Raw genomic sequence first — 13,286 nt, forward strand, 5'->3', positions numbered from 1 at the left:
TTTGTATCCAGCCTTAAAATCGAAAACTGAAATAAAAATCTGCATAATTTCCTCTTAAAATCGGATCTAATAAGTAACGAGAAGGTCAAATACTGACAAATTCAGATTTCTTTTGTATTCTTTCAAATCAAATCTAATAACTCCCCCAATTTTTGGTCTATAAGCCCATAAACTGACATGTTGACCGGCCAATTCTTTCTGGAGGTTAATAAAAAACAAATAAAAACTTAGGGACACATGCTTTATTGCATAATTGGTGTGATCTTATTATTCCTTCAATTTCTGTTGGGACTCAAAATAATAACTCTAGAAAAGAACCAGCAGTTTCATAGCCTTTAAAATAATAAAAACATTTATGTAAACCATCGAAAAATCATAATCGGACAAAATCAGCAACTGGAATCGGCCAGGAACAGTTGCTGATTGATGCATCCAAAAAACATCAGAAGCCAAAGACAATTCCAAACTATGTAATGATAAATCATAACTAGGCAGCCTCAAGAACCACTCTTGGCTGCAATACTTGAAGTAACTTTGCTTTTATTATCCTTTCAGTCTGTCACATTGTCACAGATGAATTCTGGATGGTTCTTCTGTACAATGTTAAGACCACCAGAATGTGTATATTCTTTTAAGTCTCTTAACGTTCCTCCAAAGTAGAGCTAAAGGTTTCTTCTTGTTAAGCAAGAGTTGCTCCTTTCCACTGTTGTCGCATGCATGTGACTTGATTCAAGTTGGTGGGTTCCTTTAAACAACTTTTCACCAATTGTTTTATATAAGCAGCTAACTTTGGATTTACTCTATAATTCAGATCAATTTGTTATGTATGAAATTGAATGTGACTATATCTGATATGTTTATGAAGTGTATTGAGATGAAATCTGTTGTAATTTGCCGGTATGCATTTAACATACTGTTAATAATCGAGGCCTGCAGAGTCAGACTTTGACATCAAGGTGAAGCTGCTGAAAATTTCTTTTCTGGGGAAATAGGAAAATACAGAGGGACTGATCAAGTTTCACTGACCAATACCAATTCTCTCTATTACTAGAACAGGCACAGGCTGATTTGTGTAAACTTGTTTTTGTATCCCATGATTTCACATTAAAAAAAAAAAACTGACCAGAAAAAGAAAAATGTGCTGCAGAGCCAACAGTTATCCCCATTTCTGCATCAAAGCCGTATGTTCCCATCGTTACCTGATTTTCACTTAATTCAATCAGCATCAAAGAACACTGCTTGTCGATTTGCTCACAAACTAACAAACACGTTTTTAGTTTAGATACATTTAACCCATGGATTTTTTTCTGCATTTGATTTGCCAATTAACAGCCAGAGACATTAAAGGAAAAATATGTCCGGCTTGAATCAATGGCCAATCGATCGCCGCATTAATGATCTGCAACATTCTTGAACGTTTTCGTCTTGTGAATAATCTTTTCAATTAAATTATCCGTTTCCCACTTAGGAAACCAAATTGTTTTAAAAGCCATTCCTAAATTGATGTTTTCCCTGAGAACATTGCCCATATCTTTCCTCTTTGTGGTTCTGTTCAACAGTTTTTGGTTAACAGAGAAGTCCACACTTGCTGATAATAAGTTAATTGGTTTAGCTTTAAATTACCAGCATCTGGTTGCTACGTTTAATAAATATTGACATGGTGCAACTTGTTCATTTAAATATGCCCTTACTAGTGTTTATCCTGCTAAATAAATGCTAAAACTTGGAAGAATGTGTATTTGCTTGCATCTGCTTTAAAACCGTGGAATGTAGTAATCCGTTTTGCCTTCAGAAGCACTCGGCCCACTTTGCACGTAACATGTTTCAACTGGAGCGGGCTGAACCCAAAGCAGAGGTGATTTCCAACGAAAGACAACAACTGAAGAGGACTTTGAACGTCCCGTTGGAGCTAGAGGTTTTATAGACGTGGTCGAGTTAAAGATGCCACCTTACCTCAGACAAGAAGGTCTGTGCTGACTTCTGCGCTCCCACGTGTAGCAGGTACTCGTACACATATAACGCTAACCTGAAATGAGAAAAACAAAATGTCTTGTCTTTGTGTGGCATGGAACAAGAATTACACATCCACTGGAAAATAATGCATTAAATCATTTACCTAAAAAAATATTTCTCAAAATTCTATACTTTCCAGACTAAAGATTTCTATATTTTTCTTTGAATTATTAGAATATTTTGGACCATTGGGTGTAAAATTGCAAACGAACAAAACAAAGCTGAAACTGGAATGTGGTCTTTAGAGTGCAAAATATTTGCTATATTTCAAAATCTATGACTGTGACTATGAATCTATGACTGTTAGACTTATAAAGATTTGTAAATAAAGACCGCAGTATCCCACCAAATGCAGCGGTTTTTGAATTCGGGTACCTTTATACCGATGGTTCGGTTCAACCTGAATTTTAAGCTATCTAGAGTCCAAACAATTTGTGAAATAGCCCTTTCTGATTTTTGTTTTTTGTGTAGATGTTGTCTCTAAATTAAAGGGTGATGGATAAAACCTTATCAAGTTGTGATGAGGCAAGTCAGAGAATTAAAGAATACATTAGTTTAAAAACACAGCACTTATAAAGAATCATCAGGTTTCTGTCCCTTAGAAATACATTTCTCCATACTCCATACATATTAAATTTATTTCTGAACATATCCAGAGCTGGACAATGATAAAAGCAAATTCAACACTTTTCCAGACTTTCCAATCTTGCGTAGAAACTCTGAAAATAACACAGAATGTTTTCCTGATGTGCCAACAACAACAGCCAAGTTAGGGGAAAAACAACATGTAAAAAAAACTGTATTTTACAGCTTCAGGCTCTTTTTGCAAAACAACATTTTTCACAATTTATGGTTGAAACAGCAAAAAATGTAATTAATAAAATGAATAATAATAATAATAAATTAATAATAAATAAAATGTGTAATATTGCACCAATAAGACGACCTCCAACAGAACCTCTCTGGTTCTATTAAATCTGTATCATTCTTGTGATGATATTCCTAAATAAAAAATACCTTATAGAAACTGGTCATTTGTATGGAATATCAACTTCAGTTTTCTTTCACTTGTTTATCCAGTTTTCTCACTGAATCCCATTAATGTCCAGGAAATTATGTATGTACCGGGTCCCCAGTGTCAGGGCATGGGGCAAGTTTTTTCATTTTCCATCACACAAGCCCCATTAAGGAGAAGCCAGCAAGTACCGGAGTACCTGGAATGTTTCACGGCTCTGTGGTCTACAGAGTAATGCAACAAAAAAGGTTTTTTAAATATTATAATCAATATTTTTGGTAAAAAAGTAAAATGATTTATTTTAGACCATTTTAGCAGCAACAGGAATAATTGCTGCTTGTCTGTTTCAAATAAAAGCTATTAGCTCATATGCTACATTTTTGTCCAGTTAAAATTGAGATACTTTGAACTATGGTAATTTTACCTGAAGTGATCAAAACTCATACCAGACACAGTAGAGCTTTAAAACATGCAGGGGACAGAAGAACATATGGTTTCCACAACTGGAAAATGTTCTGGTGTAACATCTGAGAGGGTACAGGTAGAAGAATTTAATACGAAATGTGTTTTAAGGGAAAACAACTTTTAAAGTTATTGCCACCGACTTTTACAACAGAGTGAATGTGACTATTTATGTTTATCTTAGAAAATAAGTAGTTAATTCAGCCCATTCCTATCAAATATGGCACAAATACACAAATGGAACAGTTAAATACGCTTTAATTTCTTTGTTAGGCGAGTACTTATTTAGTTATTAGGGAAAAACTTAGTTTAGAATGATGTATTTGCCTTAGAGATTTGAAGGTTTTGAGTAGAAATCACCAGCAAGCAGCATAAAGATGATTTCCTCATTAGAAACATGAAGGACATGAGCTGGATAGATAAGAGGAGTGAAATGATTTAGATAGCATGTTCTCAAATAAAAATCTACTTTATCATCCGTCCATTGTCTATACCCACTTGTCCTTGCAGGGTCACGGGGGGGCTGGTGCCTATCTCCAGCGGTAATTGGTTGAGAGGCGGGGTACACCATGAACATGTGGTCAGTCCACTTTATCATGTCTGGAAGAATTTAGTATTCATCAAAAATCTGTCTGAAATATCATCTATCAATATAGAACACACTAGTTCAGATGACCTGTACTCATCTTGATAATCCAGTGAATGGAAATATTTTCATATAATTGGCTGTGGTGTCCTTTCTACTGAAAGAGCCCTTGAATTGGATTATAATTTCTCTAATACCAACAATAAAATAGTAAACATTTGCTGGAAGTTACTACAGTTACTGATTAAAAACCATGTTAGTATTTCCAAACACAAACTGTGGCTGGTGCATATTGGGAACACTGGAAAATGACGATAATATATTCAACGCCCTTCTGTTTCCCACTGTCACAATGCAAGATGACTCTAGTCCATAACAGTCTACCTGAACTTTACCATCTTTGTCAATAAAATCTAGATGTGGGCATAAAAGATTAAGACAGCCCATCCAACTGGATAACATAATAAATATGCTACTGGAAAGCCCGGTTTTAATGCATTGCTATGATAGCCCACCAAATAGTGCGCCCAATCGGTTCTATGCTATTTAGGCGTTGTGCACATTGGATGAAATTGCGAGGTGTATTGCAGTCATGTAGCTTTAAAATGCCATGTGATACCATAACAGCAGACAGGGCGATGGCATTATTGTAAAGACATTTTAAAGACCATAATCTCTATAACTAGGTCAACACTGACAGATGGCGAAAAACATATTTTTCCAAGTTTCACCTAACTGCAACATTGATAATTATGCATAATTTAAAGTCAGATTTAATTATTTATTGCAGCAGGTCAAAGAGGCATACCTGCTAATTCCAACAAAACCTCCTGATTGACTTAATTAAAAAAAAAAAATAATCGCTGCTATCGGAGAAGCCCAGCGAAATTCAAAAATGGAAATTTTATCGGACAGAGTGGGAAACCCCCACTGGCCCAACAGTGTACTCCAAACTCCTTCACTTAGTCATGTTTAATAGGCTGTTAATGGACCATCAATCGACCCAGAGTGTGGATATGACAGTGCCCTGTGTGCCCACAGCAGTCACTCCTCTGACAGGCCAATAAGGTCTTAATGAGAAGGACGGTAGCTCAGAGTCATCATCACCATCAGCAGTCAATGAGCTGATCAATGAAACATAGTTTTGAGATAATCAGGCTGTTGTGTGCTTTGCTTTTAAACAAGAGCAGCTCTACGGACTTTCCTTTGTACTGTACAGCACAGAGATTCAGAAATACATCTGCTTTTCTATCTGCAAAACTGAAACATGGCTGCAATATTATCAAATGCATAGTGGGGTGATGAGCTTAACAAAAATAATACTGCCTTAATGTCTTCATGAGCATGCTATAAGGGTACCCAAGCACGGGAAAACCCAGACAGAACATAGACAAGTACATTCAAACAAAACAATATAATTCAATACATTTCATTCAAAAAGAATAGCACTTTGACTCTTTTCACCATCACTCCACCTCTCGACTTGAGCTTTAGATCCTTGTCACCAAGATCTACATCAGCTATGGGCATAAAAGACCAAATACGACAAAGACAAGCCGGGTTTTAATGTATGGTACCTGAAATATTCTAGCCTACCAATTACTACCTCCCAAGATGTGACTGCTCTATAACAGACATTGATCCTGATACTACAAATTCCAGTCATTGATACAATTGGAATTTAATTTATTCTGCTGCTCTAATTATTAAACTTATAATAATGCTATCTTTATGTTCATTTCTTATTTTATAAAAAAGACTTCAACCAAAATGTACAAGAAACAACTGCTAAATTTAGCAACAGTTCAAGTAAACATGCTTATCATGAAGAGGGACAGTAGAGCCTCCAAATCCAAACACATCTGAATACACATTTTTGCGCAAGGCTCCAGAGGTGCCTGCCACTGCCTGTCAGCTGGCTGAAGAAAGTTGACAGTCATATTAAAGGAGGGGGGCCTCCTTTAATTTTTCTCTCCAATACTTTGTGACAGCAACATATTTGCAATCAGGCAAATTTGTCTTTTTTGTAAACAAAGGAAAAGTGCAGTCAACTTTCTTTAGCCAGCTGACAGGCAGTGAGCAGCAACAGGTGGGGAAGGGGCAGTGATGCGTCGTGCTATGTTCAATACAGTGGGAGACAAACTCCTGGAACCCCTGCATTTGTTTGCGATTTCACTGAAACAACTTTAACCTTGGGAGTGTTGCAACGTATTTATTTTAGTTTAAAACTGGAAACTGGTAGCAGAAGCAAGTCTGCTAAATTTGGAGTATTTGCTTAAAACATCTGATTTTATGTCAAGACTTTGCTTTTATTACAAAAATCAGGATGCATCTGTTGATGAAAATATGGCTCAGGTTTGGATGTGGAATGCTCCACCATGTTTTGCTGGAGTCTGGTCCCCAACATACCAATAAGGACAGGCATCGTCCTCAGTGTTGAAGTAAAGTTCACTAGTATTTGCATGCAGTACAATAACCAGGTGTAAAACTGTGCACTGTCAACACTCTGCTTTTGTATCTGACATTCGTTTTTTTTTTTTCATTCCACCAACTGAAAGTCATTAAAAAACTATCTGTAGCTCCAGCGAGTCAATTCAGAACATTAAAGCCAACAGGAACAGCAACGTCAATCAATTCCTCTCACCTGCTCCTACTAATCGCAGGTACACCCATTCTAATCCAGTTTCTGAAGAATAATCTATTTTGAAACATGGGATCCTGTGAAAATTGTCATGTATTAAAAAAACGCTAAATAACTGTCTACATGCTGTATGTTACGGTAAAACAATGCAATGGCTCAATAAGGCTCCAGGTGAAGCTTTATGTCACGACTGCTGCTTATTTCTGCTACAGGGGAGGAGAAATGAACACTGCTCAAGAGTGTTGCAACAGATCCGACCCAAGCCTGACCTGTACTTACTACCAATAGTATGCAAATACGTTGTTAGTATGCAAATGTAGTCTACAGAAGATATGAATAGGCAAACACTGAGCCAGTGATTCCTACATGATGATATCTCTGCCCTTGGACAGAATCACATGCATTTTCCCCTAATGGGACAATTTTTGTTGCGTTTCACAATACTTTATGATGAAACTAAATTATATCTTTATGATTTAACAAAAGGTTGACCAACATCTGGAAGCAATGGAGTTTCCATTCAAGAGCCCTAGGTTTTCTAGGTTCTGCCTCCATATCACTGTACTGTGGTCTGTCAAACAGGTTAAAACCTGCACTTGACCAGAAATCATTTACATTTGACATAATTTATTTATATATTGAGCACATCAGAGAAAGCAGATTTAATTGATACTGAAGGCACTGAAGATATATGTTTTGACTTCACCACCAAGCTTAGATCTCTCTCTCTCACAAAAGAAAAAAAACATATCTAAACATCTTTGGATGGACTTTTGCTGCTGCCAATTTCAGATTTTCTTTCTACTGACTGCAAAGCAAACAAATACATTAACTTTGTTTTAGTCCAACAAAATAAAAGTAACAAACATTAATATGCCGCTGGACCCTTAATACTGAAAGTATCTTTGAATCCAGTGGAAAATGAAGGCATTACAAACTTTGTGTTTACAGACTCAGAAAACTGCGATTTTGATGCATTTAATGGAAGAAAACATTTTTTCAATATTATTAGATCTGTCTTGTTTTGATCACTGGCTGACTGATTTATAGTCATTAAATGGTGATACATCAAACTTATTTACAAAGGTCACACAAAAAAATCCCTTGAGATGACTAAATGACATATCTGTTTAGTATCAGAAATGCACCAAGAAACTGGCCTTTTGTTTGTAATTAGCAGATTTTTAGCTTAATCTGCCACGGCCCGTGATCGGACGGTCAGAAACTAAAACAGTGTATTCACTTTTTAAGTCAGTGAACGCACCATACCCAGGTGCTACCATGTCGCTCTGACAACAACACTCTTCAGTGTGGAAGCTGTTATTTAGGAAGAAAGTTAGCCATTTTCAGTAACAGTGATGTGTTTAACAATAAAGTCAGAGGAAACACAGATGCAAGAAGTAAAATGAAACTGTTTTTTCCATCACATGTCAAGGCATGATTTTTGTTTACTGAGGCTACAAGAGAGAGCAAGACTTTGAGCAGATAACAGGATGACTAAACGGATTTTGGCAATGTTGCTCAGTTTCATCCAGTTAAGTCTGTTATAAAACCTGCTGGATGTGGAAATGTTTGAAACCTTTAGGAAATCTCAGCGTAAGTAAGAATCGACATTCAATACAGACTGCTACAGCAACACCAGACAACCTAACTGGGCTAATTGCTAATATAAACTGCTAAAAACAGTTTTAAATGTCAACTCCAGAATGATTTAGGTTTTGTTTTTTAATGAGAGATGATAGGTGCATAACATCGCCTCTGCTCCTAATGTAAATAATTTATGACCACTCATGCCAAGAGAGCTACAATAGCCCTTTTTCCCCTACAGGGACCTTCAGCCATTGCTTGGGATTTTGAAAGCGCGTTGTGGGTTTCAACATAATTTCCCCCAAGTAATATGAATTTCCTGGGTCCACACTTTCCTGGATAAAATGTTCTGTTCTGGGGGTAGGACTTTCAGATTACCCCGGGACTGTTGAGGGGTAGTGTTATGTGCCAACATCCGCCCACCAGCCATATTTAAGACCTGTATGATGTTGTTGTTTTCTACTTTATACAAGATTCATATTTGAGAGTACTTTTACATTTACAATGTGGTATAACACCAGAAGCAAAAAAGCCAACTATGTGCTCTCCATCTGGTTTTGCTAACAAATGGTCGGGCTTTCCTTGCTTGGCCTTTGATTTCTAATTACTGCCATCCGCTGGACTGGAGGTGTAGGGCAGTTTTCTTCACAACTTCCCTAACATGTCATTAGGCTGATATAAATAAATTTTCCACACCCTTTCAGAGCAGTGGAAATGCAAAGCACACAAATTACCTGAGGTTCTTTTTACAAGGGTTAAAACAAAAGGTATTTAAATCCCAGGACCTTCAGTGGAAAAGGGGATAAAACAATATTTTGAATATACTTCTTTAAAAAAATTATCAGCAGGTCAAAGCTTTACAAAAATCAGAGGTCTGAAATTGTTAACAAAACTCTGATCGGTGCATCAATATTTACCATCCATTAAATCTAATTTTGACATTTTAACAGTTTATTTGTAACAAACCTCAGAACAACAGACCCTTTAGGTGGACAACTACAGTCTCATAACATGCTATGACAACAGTCTTTGGCTGTAAACGGGTCAGTCCAAGTTAAACATTAGTAGGTTTTAGTGTCATGTATTGACAGATTCAATCTGTCCTCTTTTGTTTCTGTTTATGTACACACACACACACACACACACACACACACACTATAAGCTGTCTGTCTCTTACACTAATCACAAAGATACAAAAGGATACATTAAACAGGCAAACTTAGAAAACATAGAAAAGCAGAAGTTGTCTTGGATTCTTAACTTCCCAAAGGTAACTAATTCAAAACTAACTATTGCAACTAGTCTGATGCACCTAATTAAACACAGACCATAGCTCCTAACTGTAGTTTTAGAAATGACCAATAAATCCAAGAGGATGAAGACTTCCCTTCTGCTGAGACACAAAAGCACTTGACCACTGTAGCCAAGGGAATCTGACCACTTTCTGAGGTTTCCAGCAATTTGTAGGTCACAAAGCTCTCTTTGACCGCTGGTGTAGAGTGTAAGTCACTGTTACTTGCAGGTCAGTCTAGCACTGGCCCACACACACACACTAGTTACCTACAAAGCACACACAGGCATTACACACCTCCTGCAACTTTACTGGTTCCCAATCTCACTTAAACACCTATAGATCTAAAGTGATTTGGAGGGCTTTGAAATGTCTGGCAAAAGCTCGAAGGAAGCTTTGGGATACAGCAAAAGCTTCAAATATTGATACTATCTTCCTGCACTCTGCGGGCTTATGGGCTAGCTTGATACATGTACAACCTTAGAGAACAGTTTGACCCACAGTAGGAAATGTTTAAGGACTATCTTCTTATGTTTGGGGATAGGAGGATCATGCTGAAGATGCCCTCCCATCTTTCATGAGACCTTCAATGAAAATTTTATGTGTGGTGTAGATGTGTGTGTGCATTTGCCTTTGTGCGTGTTGTATAAGGGGCTGCTTGCACATGCACCTGGCCTGCTGCATTATTAAAGCTCGAGAGCTGGCTCATTGAAAAGAAGGAGAAGTTTGAGGAGATGACCCACAACAGGAGCAAAGAGAGGAGAAAGATTCACTTCCTGCAGGATGTACAAAGCAGCAGGCTGAGTTTAAAAGTGAAGAAACAAACCAGAAGAACAGTAGTGCATAGAATGAAGGAAAGGGGTGCCTTTGCAACAGATTTCTAAAGTTTAAACAATGTTTTGCTTCTTCACTCTGAGTGAGGGGCCCCTTGACCTCCCATCCCGCCTCTCTCCCTGAAAACTTCTAGAATAGGGAGTCGTGCAGGGACTAACTTCCACAGAGAGTGAAATTTCCCTGGTGTGCACCATCAGTACATCTGACATCTCGCCCGGGGCTCGCGACAAAACCCCCTCTTTAAACATGGATGAGTCTGTCCACCACATCTCTTTTCTTTTCTCCTCCATCTCTCTCTCCCTCACAACTCTTGACGCAAAGCTGAGAGCAGCTGCTTCGGTCAGTCTCAATAATTCAACAGCAATGTGAGGGATGAGGACCGAGGTGCAGTGAGATGAAGAAAGAGATGAGGAAAAGCTTGGAGAAAACAAGGAGATTGATTGTAGAGAAAAACTAGTCATAAATGACAAGAGGTGCCTGTTGATCTGCATGTAAACTCAGTTCTGTCCCATTTTGATTTCAGCTGCATTACACAAAAGTTCAGTCCAACTAAGTTCAACACCAGACAAAACGGGATACGTAGGCTTGTGAGTGACATCAAAGTAAGTTCACGCAGGTCAGTGGCCCCTGATTTGCTGGTACTGCACGGATGATTATTAAATTAATATTTAGGGTCAGTCTGGAAGCCATATATCTTGTTGAAGTGTTGAAAAGGGAGCTGCACGTATCTTCTAGGCGAGACAGAGAGGCATGCAGACAAAGGGGCTTAGAGGGGGCTGCAGCTTCCCTTGCCTTGCAACTGATCAGCCCCTATTCCGGGAAGCATGTGTGGATAGCTTTGCACAGCTCTGAATGTCAGGAGAAAATTTGCACAAAAGTTACAAAGGGCCGCTAGGTTTTTGCAGGTAAAGTGAACGAAAACACGCGTGGATACAATGCAACCCAGCGCGATCAGACTCACAACTAGTGCGCGAACAAGCCACGAACACGCTAGTTTGTAACAAAGCCCCCTCAAACAGCTGTATCCTATTTTTACCGAGACGAGAGACACACACAAAAAAGGCAGCCAGATACAATGCCCTTGCGCAGCTACAATAAACCCAGATGCATTGTTCCCCATGGTGGGGGGCTGAGGAGAAGAGCGAACTCGAGTGGGATCCCCCACATCCACGCTTCTTAAAGCACATTTAAGCGCAGCAACAAACAGGCGTGGAAAGAAAAAAAGCGATGCAACTTTACCAAGCGTCTTTGGGTTGTACACGAGTAACAAAACAATTAAAGACCAGAGTGAAACTGGCTGCAGCTAGCTGCTGGGGCTAACTTAGCAGACATGCCTGCAAGTTGGAGGATGCTGAAGAAGAAGAAGGCACCAACACACACAAAAGAAGTAGTAAAAACACAGCTAGCACAACTTCACTTGCAACAACCGGCAAAAGTTAAAATAACAAACTTGTGCATGAGTCTGAAGTTGCTCAACTGCTTCACATCAGTTAGCAAGTTTAGCCACTTAGCACACTCCCCTCTCTCTTAACAGGGGTTTGCTGTTGTGACACTGCGATAATTTACTTACTTTTCTCTCGCTTGACTATCGGAGGGGACCACAGCTCCTTTACCCTTGCCGTACATGTTGGAGGCTGTTCTCGGACTTTATTTTATCCCACTCGACACCTGTCAAAGAAAGCAACCAGGAAAACCTACTATCTCCATAGCTACCCAGTTAGTGTTGTCTCCCTATCTCTCCCTTCCTTACGCTCTCTTTGCTCCGGTTTCTTTTTCTTTTTTTTTTCTACATCCCCAACATTGCCCACAAATCAGGCAGGGTTTCAGCCGGAGGGGGGAACTTGAAACAGTCCAGTGGTGGAGCTTTTTTTTTTTTTTCAATCGCTGTTCCTGGATTCAGCTCACGCCCCCCTGTTGTGAGACGGAGGGGGCTTCTTAAAGGCACAGTGTCCAAGTTTGTACAGACTTCGCTCAAGTTCAAGTTCTCTTCAGGCCTTCATGTAACTTTTGTGTTTTTCTTCATTTACAGTAGCAAATTGTTACATTTAACAGTTACTATAATACTTGATTTCTTTAAGCAATAGTGTGCACAAAATATACCAGGAATTAATTAATTGTTTTTGTCATATTTGTGCACCCAAAACATTAATTAGACACCTTCATTTTAAACGTTTTACTCCAGAAATTACCTCAAAGCTAAATCCTGATGTTCATAGACCCATTTAGCAAATATAAATACCCAGATTCTAAATTCAAAGAAAAGTGCGTTCATAACCATAGCCGGCACAAGGCTGTATGAGGCCCTAAGCAGAATTTAATTTGGGGCCCACCAGCTGCAACAGCACTACTGGCCTCCTGTTTATGTTTTACTGTCCAGTTTAAAAGCATTTTAAATTGTTACATTAAATTACATTTTTATACATAAATTTCAGAGAGAAAAGCTAATGAGTATCAGTGAGTATCAATGTTAATTTATTTATTCATATATATAGTTATATTGTCCTGCACAGTGCCCCTTTTTGAATATATGTCCCTCACTCTTGGTCACTCACTCAAATAATTTCAGGGCTATTTTTAAGTTAACTGACACAACATTTTGCATTAGCTAAAAATAATTAAGTTCTAACCAATTTTTTTGCTGCATATATATTTGAAACCATGAATCTAGGTAATATTTGGTCATTTAAAAATAATCCAAAGAGGATCAAGATTTTCATTTATTTTATCTGACCAGAATTTAATGTTCCAGCATAGTAACTTGAATAATTAAAACTTGTTTTCCTTTGCCACCCCTAAATTCTAATTGCCACCCCAGTCCCAAAGCTTTTTGGTTACACCCTGACATTTCATATAGACC

The 13,286-nt window shown here is 38.2% G+C and overlaps 1 protein-coding gene across 2 annotated transcripts in view; it reads right to left on the minus strand.

The window, feature by feature from the left end:
• The window catches only part of zgc:110158 (uncharacterized protein LOC553590 homolog), a 67,083-nt gene extending 54,671 nt beyond the window's left edge, over positions 1–12,412 (minus strand). For both annotated transcript variants that reach the window (XM_047393000.1, XM_047392999.1), the window contains exons 1-2: positions 12,000–12,412; positions 1,954–2,026 (exon numbers count right to left, since the gene is read on the minus strand). In XM_047393000.1, the coding sequence (XP_047248956.1) occupies positions 1,954–2,026; positions 12,000–12,055 (129 nt within the window). In that variant the 5' untranslated portion in view covers positions 12,056–12,412. The remainder of the gene's footprint in view (positions 1–1,953; positions 2,027–11,999) is intronic.
• Positions 12,413–13,286: the final 874 nt, after the last annotated feature.

This window comes from Girardinichthys multiradiatus, chromosome 19, assembly GCF_021462225.1.
Source record: "Girardinichthys multiradiatus isolate DD_20200921_A chromosome 19, DD_fGirMul_XY1, whole genome shotgun sequence".
In the NCBI taxonomy this organism is placed as follows: Eukaryota; Metazoa; Chordata; class Actinopteri; order Cyprinodontiformes; family Goodeidae; genus Girardinichthys; species Girardinichthys multiradiatus.